Genomic DNA, 22,511 nt, shown 5'->3' with positions numbered 1-22,511 from the left:
TTCTTTTCAAACCTTTTGACTTTAAGGTTTTAAAATATAAATTCCTCTATATGTGATATCTTAGGGAAATGAAACTATTTATTCTGTCTGCCAACTTTCCTTCATCATGGAATCTTTCTCCCTGTGCTAATTTTGGATGGTGACCTCATCTTAGGAAAGGCTTTTTGTGAAATATCCTTTGCAGCTTGTATTGAGGGTGGTTCTCTTGAGATAACTTTGCTTTAAATTCCACCAGGTGGCATGCCTGGAATTACATTTGTTTTGTTTTGTTTTGAGACAGAGACTTGCTCTGTCGTCCAGGCTGGAGTGCAGAGGCGCGATCTTGGCTCACAGCAACCTCCGCCTCCTGGGCCCAAGAGATTCTCGTGCCTAGGCCTCCTGAGTAGCTGAGATTACAGTTGTGTGCAACCACGCCTGGCTAATTTTTGTCTTTTTAGTAGTGACAAAGTTTCGCCATGTTGGCCAGGCTGGTCTGAAACTCCTGAACTCAAGTGATCCGCCCGCCTAGGCCTCTCAAAATGCTGGGATTATAGGCGTGAGCCACTGTGCACAGCATGGAATTACTTTTAAAATTAATTTCTTAGTTTGTGAATTTCAGGCTCATGCAAGTAGATACTTTTGAACTTCAAACTCAGACCTGTGATTAGCAATTCTCAGAAGGAGAAAAACCAAAAAACAATCCAATCCATATAATTGGATGGATTTTTTTTTCTACTCTATTTGTCCATTCTATCACTGAAGTGAGGATATAGCAGAAGCCTCAGTTGCAACTCTTATTACCTATTTTTTTTTTAAATCCTAAGGCCTTGTTTCCTGATCCAAGTGACTAATAGTAGCCAAACTCCTAGGGATCTATACAAGACAATGCTTAATATGTTCAGGTGTGGATCCTGTTTGCCTTTCTGGGTTTCCATTTCTTTGTCCCCTAGAGGGCTTCCTTTATTTCATTGTAAATGCAGCTATGAATTTAAAAATAATTTTTTAAAATCTTGCATTTCTGGGTGTTTTGTGTTAGTATGTCTTTGCAGGTCATGTAGTGTGCTGTCTTTCCAGAAGCAGAATCCCTGGATGTTTTATGTGTTACACACAGAAATCCAAGGATCATGTGACAAGGCAATGCTTTAGGTTAGGAAAGTGAGTCCAGGAGGAGGGACTGAGGTTAGATTGAATGGATAGGAAGTATGAGAAAATGAAGAGGAGGCTCTGGGAGCTGAGATAAAGGCTAAGGGAGGATGACAGTGAAGACACAGAAGAGTGAGAAAGATGGAGGAAAAAGAACACATGTATGGGAAGGAACAGGAGCACGGTAAGACACAAAGAATAAGCCATAGTGATATTAGAGACTATTCAGTTCTTTCAATCTAGTTATTTTACAGATAAAGAAACTGAGGCCAAAGTGTTAAGGATCTCTCCAATTCAACACATCCAACAGGTGTCCCATGTGGGGGTTCATCTTGACTCACTCTACAGCTCCTTTTACTGTAAGAGAGGTGCGTGAGAGGCCAGCAGCACACAGGCAGATAAAGCGAGTCCTTCCAGAAGCCAGAATGGCAAGGAAAAACTTGAAGCAGAGTGAGAAGGAAAATGAGAAGCCCAGAAAAGGCATGTGGTTATGAGAGGCAGTGGTTTCTGTGGCCAGGAAATTGAGGTTTCTGTTAGTGAAGAGGAGGAAGTCAGATGAGATGAGACCATGTGGGGAGGGGAGATTTCATATCTGAGTTCTGAGGAGAGCTTCAATGGGGAAGGAAGAATTTAGGAGCCATGTTTGCGTTTGGAGGAGCAACAGGTAAGCGCTGCTACAGTGAACAGGAACATGCTTTTGGCCTGAACACCAATGGTTCAAGAAAGTGGATCCTGGGGAAAGGTTTGGTGGCAAAGGGAAGAATATGGACTTGCCTAGGATAGCTGGGACACCTGTCTGATTGAGTTCTAATCAGGGTATATGTTATTCACACTAGTTTGCTTCTCTGGGGTTTCCTGTGTCCAGGGAGTACAAAATTATCAGTGATTAGTGATAGCCATCCCCTTCTCTCTTAATTATTTTCCTTTTCTCCAGTTCTGGTCACCTTCCTTACCTATTTTATCTCTTGATTTTTGCCTAGCATTCTGCTCTTTCTCAGCCCTCAACCCCAATTTCTCAGCACCCCCAGCCAGCTCCCAAGAAGCCCTGTTCCCTTCTGTTCCCTCCTTCAGATCCTGCCCTGTACCCATCATAGCTGAGTGAACACTCAGGAGTGGAGTTGGCTGGGAAAATTGCAGACCCACAGTAGGACTACAGCTCTCACCAGCTGCTGCCTGCGTCTCTGATAAAGATCAGCTCTGCCCACAGAAAGCTGGGGTGGAGATACTTGTGGCTTGTCTCCACTTCTCTTTCCAATCTGTGCCCAACTTCCTCTTCTCCCGCTTCTTCCTTCTTTAGCATCTTTTATGCCCCTGGTGTTTCTGATCAGCTCCCAAAACTTTGGTCCCAGAACTCCATTTCTCAATTAGTTAATTCTCTTTCTTTTCCTTATCAAACCTAAGCTGACTCCTCTTTGCTTTTCTGACCCCATATTCAACGGTGTAGGCCACATAATTTGTGGGGTTGTGCAGAATAAAAATCTGGGGCCCTGTCTTTCTCCATTCAGGCTGCTACAACAGAATACCACAGACTGGGTGGCTTATAAACAACAGAAATTTATTTCTCACAGTTTCGGAGGCTGGGAAGTCCAAGATCAAGGAAGATTCAGTGTCTAGTGGAGGCCTGCTTTCTGGTACATGGAGTACACTTTCTGGATGTGTCCTCACATGGTGGAAGGGGTCAGGGGTCTCTCTTGGGTCTCTTATAAGGGAACTGATGACATTCATGAGGGCTCCAATCTCATAATCTAATCACCTCCCAAAGGCCCCACTTCCTAATAACATAACATTGGGGGTTAGAATTTCAACATATGAATTTTGGGAAGACACAAAGATTCAGAACATAGCAGGTCTGTATTCAAATAGGCAGGAGAAGAGTGCTTTTAAAGGTATTAAAATATAAAACTTTTTCATTCCTTCTGAAGTTTCTCTCTTTCTCTCTGTCTCAACCTGTTATGGTGTTTTGTTTTGTTATTCTTGTTTGTTTGTTTAATTTGCTAATGTTGTACCCCTTGGGCACAGGGATACTCACAGTGTGAGCACAGAGGCTCTTAGGTGCCTGGGGGCCGCACTCCATGACTCCGGCGCATGCAAGCTGCCCACTGGCTGCTGGGTTCCCCTTGCTGGGAAGAGGAAGTCAGTCTCTCCTTCCCACAGTGGCCACTCCAACCCTCCACAGATGGGTGACCACCATGAAATTGCAACCACTGTATGGAGATGCACTTGATTCTTGGATCAAGGGTGGGAAAGCATGTCGTCCTGATCTGTCTCAAAACACTCCGTGGTGCAGCCTGGGTGGGGATGGCTAAAGCCAACCTCTGTGCAGACACTGTGGGATGCATGCCCCCAAATCTTATTCTCCCTGTGTCCCTGGCAAAAGCAAGGGAATTTTGAAAGGTGATGGCAGAAGGGGCCACCTCTGCTGATGAGATCAGACGGCTGTATGGGCAGACAGTGGCAGGGTAGTGGTGGACAGGAGGGCAAGAATTGCCTGTGGCCCCAGACATTGGGGAGCAGATGGCAGAGAATCAGTGCTGGGGAGGTGAAGTGATGGGAGCCAAGACCACATGTCAGCAAAGAAGCCCTCACACAAGTTTTTTTTGGCTCATTTGACTTCATTTATAAAACACACATTAAGATAAAATTATGAAGAATTTAAGAATGATGATCATAGGGCATCAACTATGATGCTGCATTGGTTGCATGCCCCATGAAGCAAGCCCGGGATATACAATACACCGATTAACTCACTATTTGGGGGATGATCCTGACTTTGCCTCTTTACAACCTTCGGAGAATTTTGCCTCTTTCAGACTTTCCATCCTACGACTCTGGTTAGCTCAGTCTTCCCCAACCATTTCTGCCATCTTCCACCTTGGTCTCAGTCATGCGGATGTCTTGTGCCTGATCAGACCAATGTTGTTCCTCTCTTCCCATCTCCCTCACCTTTTCATTCCCTGCTCTTTGCATTAACTTGGGAAACATTTGTGTGTGTATGCTAGCTTTTGTGCCCTCATTTTGTTACCTTGGCGTGAAGTCTGCCATCCCTGCAGCTCTATTTCATTTGAATGAGGGAGAAGCCTCATAAAGTTTTAAAAGAGCTTTTTAAGGATTACAGTCCCTATATCTCTAAGGTTTTCCCAGGACCCATTCCACGTGAGAAATCAGGATAAGCTTGCTAAACTTGTACAGCTGACCCTTGAATAACATGGGGGTTAGGAGTGATGACGGCCCCGTGCAGTCAAAAATCCATGTATAATTTTGACTTTTCCAAATCTTAACTATGAATAGCCTACTATTGGCTGGAAGCCTTACTGCTAACATAAACAGTGGATGAACACATATTTTGTATGTTATATGTATTATATATGATATTCTTAAAGTAAGCAAGAGAAAAGAAAATATTTTAAAGAAAATCAGAAGGGAGAGAAAATATATCTGCTATTTATTAAGTGGATCATCACATGTTCATCTTCATTGTCTTCATGTACAGTAGGCAGAAGAGGAGGAGGAATAGGAGTTGCCTTGTCTTAATGGTGGCAGAGTCAGAAGAAAATCCACGTCTGAGTAAATGCACACAGTTGAAACCCATGTTATTCAAGAGTGAACTGCAGTGTGAGGGTTTGAGTCAATCTAGTCTGGAGCTAACTGGGTTTGCTGTTTTGCTGTTGCTGCAATAGTCTTCAAGTTCCTCTACATTGCTCTGTTCCTAGGGTGGGGCTGGTTTGCCAGAAGGTTTTGTTAATGTCTCCACTCTCAGGTTTTGATGTTTCCTTTGTGAAATATCTCTAGAGGACCTACCACCATGCTTTCCATTCTTCTAGCTGCAGACTCGTCTTGTAATTGATATTTATGATACTGCTTGGGAGAAGGAGTAAGAGCACTGTCTTTTGTTCTGGTGCAGTCTCATTCTTAGGCAGGTCAGTTATTTTTGAATTTTTTGAAGTTTTGTCATGTAAGTGTTCCTGCCTTTCTTCCAGCAGTTTGGGACCTCTAATAGTCTGGAACCAGGATGTTTTCTTGTTCTTTCCCATTGTTTTTCTTCTCCTTAGCTGCAGTGGTTTTCACATATGCCCTGAGGGCAGCAGGGCTTTCTGCCCTTTCCCCACCAGGTTAGGGCTTTTTTTTTTTCCTTTTAGATGGAATATTGCTCTGTCACCCAGGCTGGAGTGCAGTGGCGTGATCTCGGCTCACTGCAACCTCCGCCTCCCGGGTTCAAGTAGCTGAGACTACAGGTGTGCACCACCACAACTGGCTAATTTTTGTAATATTAGTACAGACGGGGTTGCACCATGTTGGCCAGGTTGGTCTCGAACTCCTGACCTTGTGATCCACCCACGTTGGCCTCCCAAAGTGCTGAGATTACAGGTGTGAGCCACCGCACCCGGCCACGGTTTTTTTTTTTTTCTATGTTGCAATAGAGGAGATGGGTCTGGTTGGGACTTACCACCCTTCCCATGCAGTAGCTGTTCTCATACCTCAGGCCCGCATCATGAGAGAGGATTTATCTGGTCTACATCTCTGACCCTAATGTTTCAGAAGACCCTGGTGAGGTTCATAGAAAAGGGCTTAGAGACTGATGTGAATTTCCCTGTTTTTGTGACTCCCAGGGCTTCTATATACTCGTGCTAGCCTTTACTAATTTGTCTAAAATTTTAGCTGAATTCTTATTCTTACTGTCTTGTATAATATCTGGCATCTGTCCCAAGTAAACAAGGGTTTGCATTCCATGTGTCCTTGGAGGAGTCTGTCTTTCTTTATATTTTGGGTTAACTGGTTGCCCTGATATTTCAGTTCTTTGATAAACTCAAGTTATGATTTTGATAGTCTGGCTTCAAAAAATTACAAGTATGAAAATGAAGCTCTTTCCAGCTTTTTGCATGCTAATCTTAACTTTAAAAAAATTATCTGTAATCCCAGCACTTTGGGAGGCTGAGGCAGGTGGATCATCTGAGGTCAGGAGTTTGAGACCAACATGGTGAAACCCCATCTCTATTAATAATATCAAAGTTAGCCAGGCATGGTGGTGCATACCTGTAATCCCAGCTACTTGCAAAACCGAGGCAGGACAATTGCTTTAACCCGGGAGGCAGAGGTTGCAGTGAGCTGAGATCATGCCACTGAACTCCAGCCTGGGTGACAGAGTGAGACTCTGTCTCAAAACAAAACAAAACAAAATAAAACAAAAAACAAATAAAAAAATTATTTGCAGGCCATGCCTGGTGGCTCATGCCAACAATCCCAGCACTTTGGGAGGCTGACACAGGAGGATTGCTTGAGGCCGGGAGTTTGAGGTTACAGTGAGCTATGATTATTCCACTGCACTCCAGCCTGAGTAACAGAGTGAAACCCTGTCTCAAGAAAAAAAAATTTTTCCCCCCTAAATTAGCTTCAGATACTTGTTTTTTGAAAACCAAAAAATAAAGTAAATAGCCCAAACACATTTATATGGATGATACCTACAAAGCACAAACATATATTTGGAAGCCCTTCAACAGTTACAAGCAGCATAAAAGAGGAATGTAAATGTGTCCAGCAAAGACTCATTTATAACAAAACAACCCTGAAACATCCAAATAGGACTAATAAAAAGGGATCCTGGGATAAAGACTTTGGAATACTCCATTAACTTCACTGCTCACAAGTTCTGACTAGTTTCTTATAAGTAATAGGACATTTATAGCAGGATCTTTTATGTAAATCTCATGCCAGTAACTTGTACTTTTATCCTAAATAAAACTGTATGAGATTCTCATCTCACTATGTAGGGTTACAAGTAACTTTTATGATATCTTTAAAAAGTTTCATGTTGAATATCACCTCCATAATTAAAAAATGGATGCATAGGCTGAATTCATTCATTCATTTGACAAATATTCACTAAGCACCTACCACTTGCGAGGTGCTCTGTTAGGTGGGGATACAGTACGATAACTGTATGGAACTAACACTCCAAGTCAAACATTGAAATCAAAATTCTGGGCTGGCATACATTAGTTAGGAGCTCCCATTTTAGAAAATATTATTTCAAGCAGGTCTTGTTTTTATCCAGAGAGTGTATACAGTATAATAAAACTCAGTACACCAAGATTTATAGTTCATGGCGTGCTTTTCTCCCTAAGTAGAGAAAAACTCCTTCAATAAAGTGATTGTGTTGTCAGCCACTGCATATTCTTAAGTGTACCAAGATGCTTGACTCCAAGCAGGTGCTAAGAGAGACTGTTGGGTGAGTGAATGTATATCAATGAAAATCAAACAGAGGAAATTTTCTTTATATGTTTTAGTGTTCCTGTGTTTTTTTTTTTTTTGTGATGGTTACTGGCTCTTCTCTAAGAATAATGGAGAAAAGGTGTTAGTTTGTACTGTCGCACAGGGCAGTCGTAGGAGACTCTGAAAAAGCAAATAAATCAATGTTAAATCAGAAATGTGAATGTAGTAAGGGGCTGAAGAGACAGGGGAAGAGAATACATGGGAAAATATTGAAAAGGACAGAGTGATCAAAAAGAGCAGGGACATGGGAGCATTGGGCAGCACACTAGGAGCCATTTCGTTTTATGCTCTTATTGTATGATTGAGAAAAAAATGTCCTTAGTGGTTAAGTGGCTTTTCAATGCCACATCAGACTTGTTCCATAGCGGTTGAATTAGGGGAAGGTGAATAAGTTGGAGGTTGGTGACAAGGAGAGAAGCTGGAACAGACAGGAGAGTCAGAACCAGAGGGAAATGAGAGACTGAGTAGGCATCTCAGGGTTTTTGAAGGAGTGGATTTTCTTTGTTGCAGTCAGGGGAGGTTTGTCTGTTGGTTGCAGAAAGAAGTCAGAATAGAGATATCGTGGGGTAGGTTTGTTTGGAACAGAAATCAAAGACCAATTTTTCTGAGAGAAGGAAATAACATCTGCAAATGACATGCTGTTTTTGCTACTTCCATTGTTAGCTGTTCTCCCAGGTGATGGCAATGCAGACGGTAAGAACTCTGACAACTGCCCAGTTGGGTGGTGGGTGAAGGTCTCTCTCTGTGTGTGTGTGTGTGTGTGTGTGTGTGTGTGTGGTTTCCCTAGCATATACCTGGAAAGTGAGAGTGCCAGGCTGGTTCCATTCTGACTATCCATGACTCCAGGTCCCCGAGCTCTTATGAAGGTGGTTGATAAGGCATGGGACTGTGTGGCAAGTGAATGTCTGCTAAGATCATGATGGATCCCCTTTTCTCCAGATTCTGAGTTCCCCCACTCTGGCACCTTTCTCTCTCCATTCTCTTTCTCAATGTCTTTCTCCCCATTCTATCTGTTCTTTTGTCGCAGGGCTCAAGGAGCCTCTCTCCTTCCATGTCACCTGGATCGCATCCTTTTACAACCATTCCTGGAAACGAAATCTGATCTCAGGTTGGCTGAGTGATTTGCAGACTCATACCTGGGACAGCAATTCCAGCACCATCGTTTTCCTGTGGCCCTGGTCCAGGGGAAACTTCAGCAATGAGGAGTGGAAGGAACTGGAAACATTATTCCATATACACACCATTCGGTCATCTGAGGGAATTCGTAGATACGCCCATGAATTGCAGTTTGAATGTGAGTTCAGTTTCCTCCATGGAGAGTGGTGAGGTGGGAGAGAGGGGTTGTCTCAATGTTTCTTATTCCTTTCGGAAACAGCCTGACTCTCTTCTGTATCTTATTCTATTCTTTCCACCATAAAACTGCAATTGCATATTTTTGGGCAAGGGCTATCATCCAGACCTTAATTCTTCAAACACTTCTGCTACTTATGAACTCCTCTCTCATTGATTGCAGGGTTGTGCGTTATTATCTTTTCTTAGAGGTATCCCATGACCACCCTTCTGCCTGCCCTACAACCAGATACCTTCAGCTTTCTCACTTTCTCATTCATTCTCTTCAGCAGTCTCTCTATATATACTCAATTGTAACCCATTGCATTTCATTCAACCTAAGTCGTTATAATCCCAGTTCTCTTACACCAGGTTCTTCCTCACCCACAGCATTCACATCACCTTCTTTGCCCAGTTTGCCCTCTTCCTCATGTTATTAATCTTTTCCTCCACCTACAGCTCCCACCAATTCCTCTTTCTCTGAATCCCTGACCAAACCAAATTTTATTCCATTATGTCAAACCCTGCACACTTCCCCCTTCTGCTTCTACAATCTTTGCTTCTACTCATTTCATTTTATATTTTTTTCTCCCTCTTTCCTCTATTTCATAACCCCAGATCCTTTTGAGATACAGCTGATAGGAGGCTGTGAGCTGCACTCTGGAAAGGTCTCAGGAAGTTTCTTGCAGTTAGCTTATCAAGGATCAGACTTTGTGAGCTTCCAGAACAATTCATGGTTGCCATATCCAGTGGCTGGGAATATGGCCAAGCGTTTCTGCAAAGTGTTCAATCAGAATCAGCATGAAAACGACATAACACACAATCTCCTCAGTGACACCTGCCCACGTTTCATCTTGGGTCTTCTTGATGCAGGAAAGGCACATCTCCAGCGGCAAGGTCAGTCCTGCACTCTCCCTCCAAGAATTTTTGATTTGAAAATCACACCCTTCCACCACCCCCTTCCAATTTAGAATAAGGAAGAGCCACCCAGAAGTGGGAAAGGCTGGGTGCAGTGCCTCACATCTGTAATCCCAGTACTTTGGGAAGCTGAGGCTGGAGGACTTCTTAAGGGCGGGAGTCCCAGACCAGCCTGAGCAACAGAGTGAGACCAGTGTCTCTAAAAAATAAAAATAAGTTAGCTAGTCATGGTGGCACACACCTGTAGTCCCAGTTACTTAAGAGGCTGAGGCAGGAGGATCGCTTGAGCCTAACAGTTTGAGGTTACAGTGAGCTATAATTTATAATTATGCCACTGCATTGCAGCATAGTGACAGAGTGAGACCCTGTCTCAAAAAAAGAGAAATGGGAACGGTGTGTCTATCTAAACTTCTAAACTGTTGTGGAGATATGAAACTCCAAGTCTGTATTTGAATATCTTTTATGTCCTTTGCAGTGAAGCCCGAGGCCTGGCTGTCCCACGGCCCCAGTCCTGGCCCTGGCCATCTGCAGCTTGTGTGCCATGTCTCAGGATTCTACCCAAAGCCCGTGTGGGTGATGTGGATGCGGGGTGAGCAGGAGCAGCAGGGCACTCAGCGAGGGGACATCTTGCCCAGTGCTGATGGGACATGGTATCTCCGCGCAACCCTGGAGGTGGCCGCTGGGGAGGCAGCTGACCTGTCCTGTCGGGTGAAGCACAGCAGTCTAGAGGGCAAGGACATCGTCCTCTACTGGGGTGAGAAAAAGCTAAGGCCCAGGCTGGAAATGCCAGGAAGTGGACCTCAGGCATAGAGGGAGGGCAAGCTGAAAATTTTAGGATTTTAGGGATTATAGCCCAAACATGAATAAAAATAGATAATCTAAGAAACGGAAGTGTTGAAAATGAGGGCCCTGTAGATGCAGGAGGATGCTGAGGGTTAGCTGAAGAATCCGTCTCTGAGCAGGGATGAGAGAAAAACATAGAAAGAAAGGAGATTGGTAAGTTGGATACTCAAATGAAAAAAAGAAGCCCAGGGAATGCAGTGAAATAGGGAGTGGATGAGGTAAAATGGGGTGGATTATAACATCCTTGGTGTCTCCCCAAATTCACAGAACATCACAGTTCCGTGGGCTTCATCATCTTGGCGGTGATAGTGCCTTTACTTCTTCTGATAGGTCTTGCGCTTTGGTTCAGGAAACGCTGGTGAGTTCTTTGCATGTGTCTTTCCTACTGTTAGCCTCTACCCCACTTTTCTTCCCATGTTTTTTGTTTTTCTCTCCTCAGTTCTTCTCTCCCCAGTCCCCTTCCCTCTTGCTCCTCAATTCTCAGCTCCACCTTATTCAGGGTGACGTCTTTTTCTGTTCTCATCCAGTTTCTGTTAAGACACACCATGAGCCTCCTCGTCACCCTTCTCCTTTTGGGGTGAGAGACCAGCAGCCCAAGGGCTCAGGACACACCTGAACGCATCGTGATCATGACGTCCTCTCAACTCTCTTTGTAAAAATTTTGTTATTTTTGCTTGTTTCTGATTAATGATTGTTTGTCAATATCAGCTCAATTTAATTTTGCAGGATTTGTTGTTCTGACCTGGGTTCTGGGACTTTTAAATTCAAATTTTATCTCCAGATGGAATGGGGTCCTAGCAACCTCCACATGTTCAACTATTAATGGATCATCAGGCCTGTTTTAGATATCCCTTACTCCAGATATCCCTTCCCTGACTCACAAGTGGGAAGCAGTCTCTCCCTGGTCTGAACTCCCGCCACATTTTAGCCGTACTTTGCTAACTGTGCTCCTCACTTCCTCTTCGTTGCAGTTATTTAGATCCCCCCTTTCCTTCTAATTTTTCAGCTGCTTCAATGCAAAGTACATGTATTTTTAATATATGCATCCATGGTGAAGGATCTTGCCTGCATGAAACATGTTCTCAATAAAACTCTGTGTTGAATTTATGCCAAATTTGTAGTGTTTTCTTATTCTTTTCCTTCCTGGTGCTTTTGAAGTAGTTGAGACATTTGATACTCTTCTGCTTAAAAGTCTTCTCACTTGGAGGAAATTTTACACATTCCTAGTTCTATAGTTTGTTCTCTGAGCTCCAGAGGAGAAACACAATTTTGCCTCTTACTACTCCTATCATTCAACTATAGAGAGCTCTTCGAGTTAAATTATTGTTCCAGGTATGCAAGGCAGGATGTATATCTTTACTATTCAGTGGTTCAGGGAAAAGCAGCAGAGTTCTCACACTGGAGCTTGTTAGAAAGGTAGAATGTGGGCCTCACCTTAGGTTTACTGAATTATAATTTGTGTTTTGGAAGATCAGCAGGATACTCACATGTCCATTAAAATTTGTGAGGCACTGATGCTGGTGATGCCTGAGATGTAGTACAAGTGTGTCACTGAATTGAAAATGATCAAAAAAGGGAACAAGAGTGTTACTCCTGAAGATTGAAGTGAGATCAAGGCAAGTAATGTACCTACTGCACATTCTCATTATTCATGGCAGTTATGTTCTGTGCAGTTGCTGCAAATACTGAATTTGTGAGCAATGAGCCATTGTTCCCAGGGGAAATACAGGTGTTAGGTTCTTGTGAGATTTTTCACAACATTTTTGTCAACTGGTGAATACATAAGCTGGTTTTATGTGTGTTTCTGTTTAAAAACATCTTATTTTATATATGTATATATAATTAATTCATTATATGCAGTATTTCTTTATAATAAAACACTATCTAAGAAGTGTTTAATATATTCCTGACCTTGGTTAACATGATCACAAATTTCTTTGGTTTTCAGCTTCACAACTTTGCTGTCCACTACACTTAAAAAAAATAGTTGTCATTTCATGAATCCACAAATGTAGCTATTTTCCCATAGCTTCAGCATAGCATTATAGATGTTACTTTCCCAAGCAGCCTCACCTACAGATGGGTGAATTTCCTCCTCCTTTTCCTGCATGTACTGCACTGTTGATTTATTTTCATTTATTTATTTATTTAATTTATTTATTTATTATTTTTATTTATTTATTTATTTTTCTCTGTAAGGCATGTCACAGCTTTCTTATGCTTAGGAAAATGCGACAGCACTTAAGCGCTACACTTGGGACCATTTAAGATTGTGAAATCACCAACCAAAAACCCAAAAATGTGGAGAAGTTGGCACTATATAGATTACAAAAAGGACACTTGTTTACTGTGTGAGAGCTGGAACATGAAGACAAAGCACCACCTTTTTCGACCTTAGTTAGGAACATGTTCTTTGGGGGACTCAAATTTTGTACCTCACTGCATATATTCATGAATGATTGTGAATATGCTATGAATATATATCTAGGGGTTACAAATAAAATTTGGCAAGTAGACAAATTAGCAAATATAACATTTTTGAATGATGAGGATTGACTATTGACCCCAGATGGTAGATGGTAGTATTTGTCAAGATATCCATAGCTAGACTTCAATTACTTTAGGATTCATGAATTCAACAAATATTTCTTATGATTCTGCAGGTTGCCATTTTCATTTCTTGTTGTTTATTTCTCAGTTTTCTAGTATAGTAACTTATTAGAGTTGAACTTGGGGAAAGGGACTTAGCTCTAATTTATTTAGGATACTGAGAAGAGGGGCCCAAGGCAAGGGAAACATCCAGGCAGACCAGGTGCAGTTGGCAGTGGCTGCGTATATGGAAATTTTTGGAAAATGAAGTTGTAATGGGTGAAGGGGAAAAGAAAAATATGGGATAGAGGAGAGCAAAGAATGGGACAGCTGCAGTCTTTTTACCTATGTTTGACATGATTGGTTCCAACCCATTTGGGTTTGAATCCACCTTGCCACATTTGCATAGTAGTCATCTGGCTTTTGGTTGGTTGATACCACCTTCAGCTCTAGTGGTCAGCCTAAGGCAATCATGATAACTCATTCTTTACAATGTGATAGGCTAAAGGATGGAAAGTAAGCTGAGATTTAAGCCAATCATCGTATAGATCCCACTTACCCTTGCTCAGAGTGGTGGTTCAGGGCTATGTACCTGTTCTAAAGTGACACTGTTTACATGACGCCTGATTCTTGTGTTTGACAATAGGGAAAAGAGATGCTCTCTCTTGTCCTGGATGGTATGGTGTGAGGTATAGAGCTTGAAACAGCTCAAGTCATTTTTTTTTCAGCACCAGAGAAATCACACAGGCAAGAAGGTAGAGGCAACGGACTCTCAGAAGAGTCCAGATTAAACTGTATCCAAAGCCTGAATGAACCCTGGACTTCTCAGTGATGTTAGATGATACATTTCCTTTACTGTTTCAGCCTATCAAGTTGGGTTTTCTCTTGTTTGTGCTTGAAAGCATCCTATCTGATGTACATGGACCCTAGGGGACACTTAGCTGATTTTACTCTTGGTTGAAGTATTCCTCTTTATTTCCATCTCCCTCCTCCTCCCTTCTTGGGATTGGCTATACTTTAAAATTGATTTCTTTTCTTTTGCAGGTTGAGTATTCTTTATCTGAAATGCTTGGAATCACAGGTGTTTCAGATTTCAGATTTTGGGGGGGCTTTAGAACATTTCCATACACCCACCAGCCGAGCATCCCTAATCTGGAAATCTGAAACTTGAAATGCTCCAACGAGCATTTTCTTTCAGCATCGTGTCAGTGCTCAAAATATTTTAAATTCCGGAGCATTTTGCATTTCAGATTTTCACATTAGGAATACCTGACCTGTAGTTTTTTTCTTATATGTGTGCTTATCTTTTTAAACTCTTACACTGTCCTGTTTTTAACTATGCTGCCTGAATTAATTACTCTCTTGAACTTTTCATATATTTCTGACCAGGAATAAAAGTGCTGCATCTGCTGCTAAGTGAGTGACTTTGGAAAGGTTCCCTGATCTTCCTTCTTTTCTTTGGTTAAAATAGAGGCAAAAATATATACTCTTAGGATTTTCATAGGAATGCAAAGGCAACCTAGTGTTATTAAAATGCCAGGAGTTTGGTCTACGCCCTGCTGCTTGCCACATAAAAACCAGTTACTGAGGCAATGAATATTGCCTTTAATTGACTGCTGCAGCCGAGGAGATAGGAAATCAATCTCAAATCCATTTCCTTGATTGACTAAAATTAGGGATTTATAGGGCAGGGAAGAAACAGAACCCTGTGTGGCAAAATAGGAATTAGGGAGAGGTAAGGAAGAAGAATTGGTCAACAGCAAGCAGGTAGTTGCTTAAGCAATCATGACGGGTGAGGAGTCTGGCATCTCGTTGTCCAGATGCAGTAGTTTGGTAGGTTTTAGTTTTTTTTTGACAAGGTTTAGTTCCCTGGCTGGGAATGTATTGCTAGTAACTTGGCTGCTGTGGGCAGGGAGAGTCTCAAAAGTCCTCCTAAGCAGCTGCCCAACACTTTTTTGGCTACAGGTGGGTGTTGGTTTTTCTTTCTCTGGCCCTACTTCTGCCAGCCCCAGCCGTGTTTCTGATTGCCTAGGAAGAGCAGCCTTTGAAATGTGTCATCTGAGTCTGGATGGGTGAATGTCTTTTGTGGGTACCAGACAGTGGGATCTTCTCCTCTCAATTTGGGCAATTCTGAAGGAATTTCCATTTGCAGGTTGAACAAGCCCAACTGATTGATATTGGAACTCGTTGGTTGCTGCAGCAATTGGACAGTGTTTTAGTGATTGCTTGTTTATTTGTGTGTGTTAATATAGTCACAGGAAATCAGAATTTGATAAACTGATAACATTTTGTAACATTGTTTGGCTTCAGTGTTCTTTGGAATCTGGAGAAGTTTGGCTTCTCCATGGGTCATGCTGTTGAGTGAGACAGTGGAACGGTGTTACGGTGTTACATGTATCTAAGCTTTTAGGCTGCTGTTCTAAGCAGGGTTGGACCTGGTTAGTACATGATGTTCTTCTATAGTGCTGTTTGGCTCTAGTGTTCTTTGGAGCCTGGGGAAATTTAGCCTTTAATAATCAAACGGCCATGGAAACTGCTTTACCCAAATTTTGGTCCAAAGCTTTCATTGGATTACATATTGGGGCAAACAAACTTGAGCCATGTGAACATGTTCCTAAACCAGTGGTTTGGTATTGCTATCTCATGGCTAGAGTTCCAAGGTAAAAGCTATTGGATCTTTGTGTGTGTATGTGTATACATGTTTAGATGTGTTTATGTGTATGTACATTTATTATGTTGTATGTTGTGTCTACCAAATTGGCTTATAAATAAAAGAGCATCTTATACACTAAATAAATAAATCTAAGGAATTTTCAGTTTTATGTGACTTAAGTAAATGTTTATTTAAAAAGCTGGCTTTAGAGTCATTAGTAATATAAAAATAAGAATGTCTTAACAGTGTTAGAATACATTTACGTCTGGGTTTTATAATTGTCTTTGCTAGATACTTTGAGGTGTCAGTGTTTGGCACAGAGGGTTATAAAAGTATAAACCCAGCCAAAACAAAATGATCTTTGTTTGTGTGCCTTCTTTGGGAAATAAGACTAATTAAATGTTGTTAGTTTAATAAAAACAGTTGAATCTTCTAAGTTATTGGCAAAAATACCTATGTATTTAAGTTGCTTACTTAGGTGAGCACCTAATATTCATAGGCTACAAATAACGGTCAACAGAGCAATAACCTGAAATGACGACTACTTTTGTCTAATATCTCAGTTTTCAGAATCCACTTATATAAAATTTTTTTTTTCTTTTTTTGAGACGGAGTCTCGCTCTGTCGCCCAGGTTGGAGTCCAGTAGCGCGATCTCGGCTCACTGCAAGCTCTGCCTCCCAGGTTCACGCCAGTCTCCTGCCTCAGCCTCCCGAGTAGCTGGGACTACAGGCACCCGCCACCAGGTCCGGCTAATTTTTTTGTATTTTTAGTAGGGACGGGGTTTCACCGTGTTAGCCAGGATGGTCTCGATCTCCTGACCTCGTGATCCGCCTGCCTCGGCCTCCCAAAGTGCTGGGATTACAGGCGTGAGCCACTGCGCCCGACCTATAAATTGTTTAAACAGATGAAAGAATTGAATACATGTAAATGGGATACATGCTTGTAGGTGAGCTTTTTGTGTAATTTAAAATCTTAAAATTATTTTTGATGCTTCTTGGATGTCTGGGTCATTTCCAGTTAAGAAAGGGTTATGATATGGAGAAACATGTTTTTATAAATTGTGGAATGTTTTCATCTATAAAATGCAAATATTTGATAGACAGTTAAAGATTTCTTGCTTCCTAGTTTTCACTAAAGTTTAAGGTTACTAAGAATAAGAATTGTAGTTAATATATAATTTAGTATATAAAACCTGCCAAAGAAGGTGTTTTCTTATTGAGAAATGGAATAATTTTGTCTAATTCAAATGTTTTCTAAAGTTTGATTCCAATTATGGACTCGAAAAACTTATTTATGAAATAAGGTAGAAAGGAACCAGTAAGTAGGGGAGAGAGATGTGAAGAAAGTTAAGAACATAAAGATGTATTTTTGGCAAGAAAGGTTAAAAAGGAAAGAGGATAATTTTGTACAAGAATTTTTTTTTTAAACTTTTATTTTAGGTTTGGGGTACATGTGCAGGTTTTTTATATAGTAAACTCATGTTGTGGAAGTTTGTTGTACAGATTATGTCATCGCCCAGGTACTAAGCTTAGTACCCAATAGTTATTTTTTTCTGCTCCTCTCCCTCCTCTCATCCTCCATCCTCAACGAGGCCCCAGTGCGTGTTGTTTTCTTCTTTGTGCTCATGAATTCTAATCATTTAGCTCCCACTTAAAAGTAAGAATATGTGGTATTTTGTTTTCTGTTCTTGCATCGGTTTGCTAAAGATAATGGCCTCCAGCTCCTTCCATGTTCCCACAAAAGATATGATCTCATTCTTTTTTATGGCTGCATAGTATTACATGGTGCATAGGTACTACATTTCCTTTATCTAATCTGTCGTTGATGGGCATTTAGGTTGAATCCATGTTTGCTATTGTGAATAGTGCTTCAGTGAACATTTGTGCGCATGTGTCTTTACAGTAGAATGATTTATATTTCTCTGGGTATATACCTAGTAATGGATTGCTGGGTTGAATGGATATTTCTGTTTTTAGCTGTTGGAGGAATCACCATACTTCTTTCCACAATGGTTGAACTAAATTACACTCCCACCAACAGTGTATGTGTGTCCCCTGAGAAAACAATCTGACAGCATTTTTTTTTTCCTAAAAATAAATGAATTTTTTAAAAAAAATTTAGGACAAAACAGAAAGTTCAAGCATGACACAGATGCCTTGTTGAAGTCATACGTTGTTTTCTTTCTGTTTCTCTGTGTGTTTATCTTCATGTACATAAACAGAAAATAAAAAGTTGAAAAGTTTATATAGTAAATATCCTTTAAAAACTGATAGAAAATTGGAGACATTTGACTAATTAACATTGTTCACCGTTAAAGCTCTTAGTCTTGATGAAGGTACAATAAGAATTATTATAAATAAATACATTGGCAGTTTGATAATTCTTTTTAAATATAGTTAAGCATGAAGCCAGATTTAACATGGAGTCAAATTTTACATAAATGCTTGCATTGCTTTGTTTCACACTGTATTTGTTATTCTACATAGAAAGTACTAGCACTAAGGTACTTATTGGTTACATGCCTAAAGTGAATGTCTTAATTGCACAAAATGTAGAGTGGTACTGGTGGACTTAAACACATTAATTAGTATATCAGAAACAGAATATCATATTTTTTTAGGCCCTGGATAACACTGTAGACTCCAAGGTAAACTGAGTAAGAGAAAATTTGGGAGTTATTTTCCTGTTGGTTTTGCTTTTAATTTTCATTTATTTGCTGTTTGTTCTCCTTTGGGTTTTACTTATATTTACATACATATAAAACAATTGGTGTTTTTTAGTTTCTACTGTAAGGCTTGTATTTGGTTCTAAGAATAGTCATTTTGTTTCCTATGCATTTCCAAAGGCTTATCATTTGCTCTATTTATCTAAAATTCCTAAGCTGTCTTTGTCAAGCTTCCAAAAATTGGCAGAGGACAGCAGCCATTTAAAATTTGGACTGGGGCTGGGTGCAGTGGCTCATGCCTGTAATCCCAGCACTTTGGGAGGCCAAGGTGGCTGGATCACCTGAGGTCAGGAGTTCCAGTCCAGACTGGACAACATGGCAAAACCCTGTCTCTACTAAAAATACAAAAATTAGCTGGGGGTGGGATTACAGTAATCTCAGCTACTCAGGAGGCTGAGGCAGGAGAATAGCTTGAACCCAGGAGATGGAGGTTGTGGTGAGCCAAGATTGCACCACTGCACTCCAGCCTGGGTGACAGAAGTGAGACTCTGTCTCAAAAAAAAATAGTTGAATTTTACTTTGTAAAATTAAGAATTTCTCTTCAACAAACTACACACTGAGAAAAATTAATGCATAGACAATTAAGAAAACTATTTGGAATTCTAACAATAAAATGGGTATATATAACATATATGAGATATACACCCATATATGAATTTGGAGATGTTTGTTGATTAAGTATACATGTGTAGAAACAACAGACCAGACTGTTGCGAAGGTCTTCAAGAAAGTGCTGAATGCAATGCATCAATACACGAAGCATACAGTACAATACCTGTGTTGCAATTAGAGTTGTACACATCAAATAGTACCACTTTTTTTCTTTTATAATTGAGATTTTATTGGTTGTGTTGAGGGTCAATACACAGATATTTCAATTCTTAACATATGTACTGAAAATCTAAAAAGCCATGTATTGTAATTATTTTTTAAAGTTGTTCCAGTAACTTTCCTGCTTAAAATTTGGAGGCAAATTTTCCTTAAGAGGCTACCAAGTACCAGTATCTTCACGTTGATAAGCTGTTACAGATGTCCCACCAACTCACAACTGAATAGCATATACACTACACACTCAAATTTTTAGTATTTCACAGCAAGGTAACAAAGTTATTAGAAAAACAGGACTACCACGACCAAAGATGTTACAGAGTGCACACAATTCTGACAGGGAGAGCCATTATGAAGGAGTGGTTTCCTTTAGGAGACAATTCTACTGACAAACAACATGGGACTAGAAGTAATTTAAAATGTTCAAGACATTAAAGGCAGGACTGTGACTCCACATTGCCATTTAGTACGCTTTGTATTATAGGATATCAAAGCTAACCCCCCATCCATGGAATGTTAAGCTGACACCCAAGACAAAGCCTCCCATTATTCGATATTCCACACTATTTTCTGGTACCAAAAATAAACAACCAGAGAATGATTTCACCTGTAAAAAAAAGCACTTACACTTAAAAAATGAGGTGAGATGGGATTCACTCTCTCTTAAAAATGTTTCTAGAGCTACTGAAAAACTTTTGTTTACAAAATAGTTGATAAAAATATTCCCCCAGGTTGTACAAGAAGGGAGACAGGGAAGACCGATAAGACATGGAATGTAATACTAATCAGACTTGGCTTCTTTCTCTGCAGCTTCAGAGGCTGGACTCTCCTCGATTTTAGTTTTTCCGTTTTCTGAACTAAATCTTTAGTTTCTTGATTACCCACGTCGGCCTGTTTTCTCTTTGCTCCTCTTTCCCCTTTTGTTTGCAATTTTTTGTCTGAAGATTTGTCCTTTTCTTTTTCTTTTTTTTTTTTTTTGACGAAGTCTCGCATCTCGCTCTGTCACCCAGGCTGGAGTGCAGTAGTCCGATCTCGGCTCACTGCAACCTCCGCCTCCCGGGTTCAAGCGATTCTTCTGCCTTCGCCTCTGGAGTAGCTGGGATTACAGGCGCCCGCCACCATACCTGGCTAATTTTTGTATTTTTAGTAGGGATGGGGTTTCACCATGTTGGCCAGGTTGGTCTCAAACACCTGACCTCAGGTGATCTGCCCACCTCGGCCTCCCAAAGTGCTGGGATTATAGGCCTGAACCACCACGCCTGACCTCCTGCTGCCTTTTCCGGCTTCATTTCCACTTTTGCAGGAGAAGGTTTAGCTGACAACGGCACTGATCTCCTCTTGGGCTCTTCCTTCATGGCTCCTTCATCCCGGTGGTGCAGAGCGCGTGTGCCAGGTGCCTGCGGCCGCTGCACGTGAGAGCCTTGGTGAAGCTAGGCTGCCTGGCCACTGCCGCTCCTCCCGCCTGAGCTGCTGAGACCCCGACACCATGTGTTATAAGAACACATAGGCACAGAAGGATGACACATTAATACATTAAAATGTGGGGAAGGGAAGGAAGTGGGGATAATAAGTAAATAAAATAATATACAGAGGAAGCCCGCTCAGGCCAAATGATATCCACGAGCCATGAATAGAAGAGAATGAACTCAACGATCTATACTTAAGATTCCAGAGAAGACAGAACACAATACAACAAATCAAAAATTGGAAAATTATGATGCATAGAATGAAGAAACTGAATTGGGATAAAAGGGTCACACCATGGGTAACTTCCCAGGGAAAAATAATAAAAATGCATGATATTGTGTAAAATACTTCTGTGTCTAAGTACAGAATCAAAATATCTGCAACATTAAAACTCGGGTTGAAAATGTCAGGGTTTTTCACACTGATACCAAAACCAGGAAAAGACAATAATAATAATGATTAAAAAAAAACTGCAGACCAATATCCCTAATGAACGAAGGTGCAGAAATTCTCGACAAAATACTAGCTACCCGAATCCCACAGCATATCAAAAAGTTAATGTATCATGATCAACTGGGTTTTGTATCAGGGATGCAGGGATGGTTTAACATATGCAGGCCAATAAATATGATACATCACGTAAACAGAATTAAAAACAAACATATGATCATCTCAATAGATGCAGAAAAAGCATTTGATAAAATCCAGCATTCCTTTATGATAAAACCCTCCAAAAAATAGGCATAGAAAGGACTTACCTCAAAGTAATAAGAGCCATATATGACAAACCCACCGCCAACATCATACTGAATGGGGAAAATTTGAAAGCATTCCCCTTAATAAGTGGAACAAGACAAGGATGCCCACTTTCACCACTTCTATTCAATATAGTACTGAAAGTCCTAGCCAGAGCAATCAGACAAGATAAACAAATAAAGGACATCCAAATTGGAAAAGAGATAAAACTGTCACTGTTCGCCCATGAGTTGATCACATACTTAGAAAAACCTAAATATGCATCCAAAAAGCTCCTAGATCTGACAAACAAATTCAGTAAAGTCTCAGGATACAAAACCAATGTACACAAATCAGTAGCACTGCTACACACCAACAGTGACCGAGCTGAGAATCAAATAAAAAAACTCAATCCCTTTCACCACAGCTGCAAAAAATAAAATAAAATACTTAGGAATATGCTTAATAAAGGATCTTGAAAAATCTCTACAAGAAAAGCTACAAAACACCACTGAAAGAAATCATAGATGACACAAACAAATGGTAACACATCCCATGCTTGGGGATGGGTAGAATTAATATTGTGAAAATGACCTTGCTACCCAAAGCAATCTACAGATTCAATGCAATTTCCATCAAAATATCTTTATAATTTTTCACAGAACTAGAAAAAAGAATCCTAAAATCCATATGGATCCAAAAAAGAGCCCACATAGCCAAAACAATACTATGCAAAAGAACAAATCTGGAGGCATCACTTCATTCAACTTTAAATTACACTACAAGGCTATATTTACCAAAACAGCATGGTACTGGCATAAAAATAGACACGTAGACCAATGGAAAGCATAGAAAACCCAGAAAGCCATATATTTAACAACCAACAAAGTAAACATAAAGTAGGAGAAATGACAACCTATTGAAGAAAAGGTGCTTGGATAACTGACAAGCCACATGTAGAAGAATGGAACTGGATTCCCATCTCTCAGCTTATGCAAAAATCAACTGAAGATGGATCAAGGACTTAAATATAA

The 22,511-nt window shown here is 40.7% G+C and overlaps 1 protein-coding gene across 2 annotated transcripts; it reads left to right on the top strand.

The window, feature by feature from the left end:
* Nucleotides 1–1,710: 1,710 nt before the first annotated feature.
* CD1A (CD1a molecule) lies at nt 1,711–11,593 on the top strand. 2 transcript variants are annotated; one of them, XM_057300854.2, is made up of 6 exons: nt 1,711–1,786; nt 8,417–8,683; nt 9,337–9,615; nt 10,112–10,390; nt 10,747–10,837; nt 11,007–11,593. In XM_057300854.2, exons 1-6 carry the CDS (start codon nt 1,762–1,764, stop codon nt 11,014–11,016), a joined length of 951 nt encoding a protein of 316 aa, XP_057156837.2. In that variant the 5' UTR covers nt 1,711–1,761; the 3' UTR covers nt 11,017–11,593. The 2 variants fall into 2 exon arrangements, with proteins under 2 accessions (XP_057156837.2, XP_057156835.2); XM_057300852.2 differs by lacking the exon at nt 1,711–1,786 and adding an exon at nt 7,117–8,082.
* The last annotated feature ends 10,918 nt before the right edge of the window (nt 11,594–22,511 follow it).

Source organism: Pan paniscus, chromosome 1, assembly GCF_029289425.2.
Source record: "Pan paniscus chromosome 1, NHGRI_mPanPan1-v2.0_pri, whole genome shotgun sequence".
NCBI lineage: Eukaryota > Metazoa > Chordata > Mammalia > Primates > Hominidae > Pan > Pan paniscus.
Note: the sequence above shows the minus strand (reverse complement) of the source record. Positions and strands in the feature narration are given on the sequence as shown.